The sequence below is a fragment of the Leiobunum rupestre genome, chromosome 5, assembly GCF_980474605.1.
Source record: "Leiobunum rupestre chromosome 5, qqLeiRupe1.1.hap1, whole genome shotgun sequence".
NCBI classification, from domain to species: Eukaryota; Metazoa; Arthropoda; class Arachnida; order Opiliones; family Sclerosomatidae; genus Leiobunum; species Leiobunum rupestre.
Window position 1 is genome coordinate 71104072 of NC_143388.1, and position 5184 is coordinate 71109255.

The following is a 5184-nucleotide window of genomic DNA, read 5'->3' on the forward strand; positions in this document are numbered from 1 at the left end:
ATCTTGACCAATGGGAGCGCGGAGTAGAATCGCTGCCCAACTTATGAACTTTGTTGAGGCAGTTGTATTTTGGAAAGCGTAAGAAGCGGCGGTTTAAAATTTCTTAGCTACCTTTATTTTTGTTAGGTAGTTTTTTGTTTTCGGTATTGGAAATAAATACTTTTGTTTCGCTTTATATTTGCGGTGTTCATCATTTTGATTTCTTGATCATCAAGTAACTAGCCTCTCGTTTTTCAGTCGGCGAGTGACTTTGCGCGGAATTTTTTAAATAATTGCCCTCCCACCTTTGTGTTTAAGCTTTTCGCATGACCGCTCTCTGTAGCACCTTTTTGTTGCGACGAATTTCCACTTTCGTTTAGTGTTCGATAAACCTTCGATTTTCTCTGAACTATAATTTTACTCGCGTACTATAAAGTACGCTTTTTGCGGTTATTTAAATATATTTCCGATATTTGGGCGCTTAAGAATGTAAATAGGAGGTTATGATGTTCCAATAAATAAATTTAAAAATTGTGCCAAAATAAATGTGTGTCACGGCCAACTATGGCCAAGTGCTACCACACTATAGCGAGTAATCAAAGTTTCCTGTACTTATGTTCTATAATATAATTTCATTTTTGTTGGCTGGTGCGCTGAGTTGCTTTCGCTATTTAGAACGCTCATCGTCACCAAATAAAATCATTTCGGAATAGTTTTGCTTTTGAAGCGCTTGTTACAATTTAGAATTAGTTTGCCTCGCCAGTGTGTGAATATTCGAAATCGTTTTCCTTTGATATGTTCTAATTAAGGAGCTTTGCGAATGAAACAGTTTCGCCTTTTTGGATATCGCAGGTTGATCAGTTTTTACCTCTCCGAGGGGACAAAGTCCCCTAGGAGGGGTGATACAACGACCGTGTCTGTGGGTGGGTCTGTGTGTCTGTCAGGCCTGCGAACGCGTTCGCATTTTCGGTGCTAAGTGTAATCACTGCGTACGCAGTTTCTCGAGATCTCTGCGTTCGCAGTTGCTAGTAATTAGGGAACAAAGTCGAAAAACCGTGTTTGCAAAACCACCGTGGGACGGTGAGCGTTAACGGATTAATTTGCAGTCGGGGTTGGTTTGGTGGTTTTTTTTCGTCAACGCTCGCCGGCACGACAGGTTTAATTCAGTAGTTTGGATATTTCGCTATTGTAATGTTTATGTGTAGGGTGGTAATGTTGTGTTATTGTTATGACGTTTGTGGGTGTTGAGTTTGTGGTGTGTATGTACGGGTGGTACCTCTCCAACTCTTTCTTATTGACTTTTGGGACGGACCGAGTGCTGAGTGTAATGCTACCTCTCAACATCCAATGGCAGGGTTTCCACCAATTGTTCACGGTATTCGTCTTAGTAACAATTTGCGATCGCATCGGGCGGGTTTCGAAACCGAGACCGCCTGTTTGACAGGCGGACGTTCTACCACAGAACCACCGACACTTTTTACGTTTCATTGAAAATTAGACCTTCAGCTTTATCGAAAGCGTATTTAATAGAGTACGAAATTTTGGTTTAATTGAAATAGAGCAAGATTTCGTGGAAGATTTAAATTATTGCATCGAAGAAATTCTAATTTAGCGATTTCTCATTTGATTAAAAACAAACGCGTCACCCAGGTTTCGAACCCGGGCCGTTCAGTTAGGCAGTCGAGCGCTCTACTACAGAACCAACGATAACTTTAAGCTTTACTGCAAATAAGACACTCATTGTAAGCAGCATAGTTAACAAAGTCTTGAATTTTTTTACGAATGAAATTGTGAAGGCCTAATGTGGTTTTTTTACGAAAAAATTATAAAGACTTAATCTTGTTTAATATAATAAGTTGCTTTATTTCAATTTGGTACTTTTGTTTAGGGTTTTTTAATGAATGGAGTTAAAGATTTTTTTCTTCTATTATTTGACGTTTTATTTTTGCGGTTGTATATTTGTTTTATCTTTTATTCTTTTAAAATTATTTACTTCTTCCGCAAAATGGTTCATTTTTTGGAGGAACCTTTTTACTTATTTTTTGTGTATTAATGTTTTGAGAACCTTTACGTTTGGGAAAGGATAATTTTTGACGGAACCTTCAAAGTGTATACGTCGCATTTTCAAAATATTTAATGGTCAAATCTTGTTTTAGCGCAGTCAGCAGATAAGATAAAGGGTAGAACCCGTTAGTTTTTTGTAATTTATTTAGTTTTTTCAGTCGTATATTCTTATCTATTAGGTTTAGCGTATTGGTTTTCAAGCTTAATAATTCATTTATTAACAACCACCCGTATTCTGCGCTTAAGGTAAGTTGAACGTCATCTTGACTAAGAGCTTTCATTGGGCGGAACGCTGACGGCCCCCGCGTTTCAACCCTCTTGACTAAGAGACCTGATTAGCGGGATCAGATAGAGTCCGAATGACGTAAATTGCAACTTCCGTCATGTTTTCCATAGACTCTCAACAGTACTCAAAAGATTGAAATTTATTTAGTCTTTGCTATTTTCCCCATTATTTCCCAAAAAGCCTCGTGCTGGAGCTGTTGCTGTTCTAGATGCAGCTGTAGCAGAATTAGGCTTAGCGGATAACGAAATTTATACGAGGCAGCAACGAGATCCGTTTGAACTTCCAAATAGAGTTTTTAACACAATATCGAGTGCCGAAAGACGATGTAAGTAACTTGTGCGAAATATTAAAGAATTGGACAAGCAGTATGTTGAACAGGATGTTCTAGCTGCTCTGATGTTTTATGGCTCTGGTTTGTTTCAACGAGTATTAGCAAGTAGCTACGAAAAAGTGATGAGCCAACCATCTGTCAGTGTGGCAACAGGAAGAGTAAGTGAAGCCATTATAGCTAGAATGTGTGCATTTCCCACACAACCAGAGTACGTTGAAGAAACCAAGGTACGTGCAAATGACTTTATTCAACATATAATACACTAATTCCGAGTTTTACTTTTCAGAGGTAATTCTTGAGTAGGTGCGTTGAACTGTACACATGTCAATTATTCCATCAGTGTACAAATAGTCTGCGATAATCATCTGAAAATTATTAACCTTTTTGCTGGCTGGCCAGGCTGCATCCATGACTCATTTATTTGGTGTCACTCGGGTATGTTCTGAGATTTCTTGCATAATAGAATGCCTGTGGGATATCTGCTGGGTGATGTGACCCTGTGTTATGACTTCATTTCTAAACCCTAACACTCCAAACGAGGTTGAATTTAACATACGCGACAAGCGAGGTATTCCATAACTTTCGCCAAAATAGTTCCCAAACGTTTATACATTTATTAAAGGGAGGTGTATGCCATCGTAGCAAGCAAATCCTGGATTTCTCCAACATCTCGACAAATATGCTTCTCAACTTCCACGAAGTCGTCCATCACACTGCCCAGCATTTGTTTCAGAGGAAGTTTCTTTGATGGTGGCTCTAGAAGTAGGAAATGGTTAAGCTTCAAGTGGAAGTTTCCCTACCTCCAACTGATGAAGGCCAAGCGGCCAGTTCTCAAATCAGTCTTGTAGTGGTTATCAATATCGTTCATCTTAGCAGGTAGTTCTTATGAACAAATGGCAAAAGATATTTGTTACTAATGGATTTCAACTTACAGTAGACGCTGCTTCTTTGTTGATTGGAAGAGGACTTGGAATCGTCTCTCCATCGTGATCAAAGAAAATATATGCAATGGAGCTCTAATGACTTTCTTCACCTTGTTCGTTCAAAGCCGTATCAGCGGAAGGAACAACCTCACTGGACCCGGATTGGCAACTTATGTCATGGGCCACAGCATTAAACAAATCCAGGAAGTTGGTGACTGAATAACCATTGCTGCCCCCGGATAAAGATGTTTTGTCAATTAAGTGCCTTACATTCGAAGTGCAGGGAAAAATTTCAACTCCCCAAACTGCGCAGGGACAGTGGTACTCCTTTGAAAGACATTCTAATATTACCAGGTGTTTAGATCTTTTGGAGAAAGATATTTCTAGTCATTGCTGTGGGTTATTCATTGAAAGAATGGGTTTTAGGGGGGGGTATGTGTTAAAAAAAATTTCTATTAATTTCTCGCATGTTTGTTATTTTCTTTAATTTATTCAATTTCATTTTTACTTGGAATTTTATCATATTTTGATTCTGGAATATTGTGCATGTACACTGTTTTTTTTTGACATCTGATATGTTTTTGGTTGGCCTTTTCAATGACTTAACCTATTGGTTTTTACATATGTTTTAATTTCGGTACTCATTTTTGTTACATTTTGGGCTACCTAAGTAGCTAGCTATTTCTTTGGAACTATGAATTGCTAAGCATGAATTGCATGTTGGTAACCTATTGTTAATTAGTATATTAGATTTTTAATGGTCGTACTCGTTACTTCCAGAAGGAACTGGTGTCTCTTGGGGAAGAGTGGAAACGATACTCCCTGGTATCCCTTAATTTATATGTGACGTTAGTTACGAAAGGGCTAATGCTCTCCTCCGTTGGAGTTAATTCAGGCACATCCGATGAAGATCGTCCATCTGTTTCTCGCAACTTCACAGTAACATTAGCAGCTTTGTCCTAATTTTTTCAGGCTGTCTGTTGTTTCGTCCAACTTAATTATCACAGTTGGTGATGATGTCCCATAATTCAGATTAAGCGGATGTTATAGCCCCTCCATTATGGCTTCTCAATGCAGCAAACCCATCATCCTCCATCTTCGATACAAGCAGGGTCGTGCAGAGGTTTGCTGGGCCCCCGGGGCTAAAGATACTGGTGGGCCCTTTGATTTGCATCCCCTTCGACCCTGGATTTTTTTCCCTAGATCTCTAAATTTATTTTCCCAGGTCTTCCCCCTTGATGTTTTTGAGTGGGCCCCCTTTCTGTACCTCATGGGCCCTTTTCAGTTGGGCCCTGGGGATTTCCCCCCCTCTGTACGGCCCTAGGTGCAAGTACTTCGATTTCTTCATGATTGTTTTCTTTCTTGACTTAGGCCCCATAGGAAATAGTAATAAAACAAGATTTTTTTTATTAGCACAGCAAAATTTATTAAAGAAGAAATTTGTATGTCATACTGGCTTTAAATACCAAGTGTTATACCATAAATAGAAAGAATAATCATTGTTTCATTTTAATATTATATTTTATGCCTATGATTTCATTGAATTAAATTAATGGTAATTGGATGAATATTAGCACCATTATTATATGTTAATTCTAAAT

At 38.5% G+C, this 5184-nt stretch overlaps 1 protein-coding gene across 4 annotated transcripts; it reads left to right on the top strand.

The window, feature by feature from the left end:
• Positions 1 to 2576: 2576 nt before the first annotated feature.
• On the top strand, positions 2577 to 3819 carry LOC149945796 (uncharacterized). 4 transcript variants are annotated; one of them, XM_090175687.1, is made up of 4 exons: positions 2609 to 2654; positions 2718 to 3228; positions 3283 to 3536; positions 3595 to 3819. In XM_090175687.1, exons 3-4 carry the CDS (start codon positions 3430 to 3432, stop codon positions 3800 to 3802), a joined length of 315 nt encoding a protein of 104 aa, XP_090031813.1. In that variant the 5' UTR covers positions 2609 to 2654; positions 2718 to 3228; positions 3283 to 3429; the 3' UTR covers positions 3803 to 3819. The 4 variants fall into 4 exon arrangements, with proteins under 4 accessions (XP_090031814.1, XP_090031812.1, XP_090031811.1 ...); XM_090175688.1 differs by having other exon boundaries at positions 2577 to 3228; positions 3598 to 3819; XM_090175686.1 differs by having other exon boundaries at positions 2577 to 3228; positions 3303 to 3536.
• Positions 3820 to 5184: the final 1365 nt, after the last annotated feature.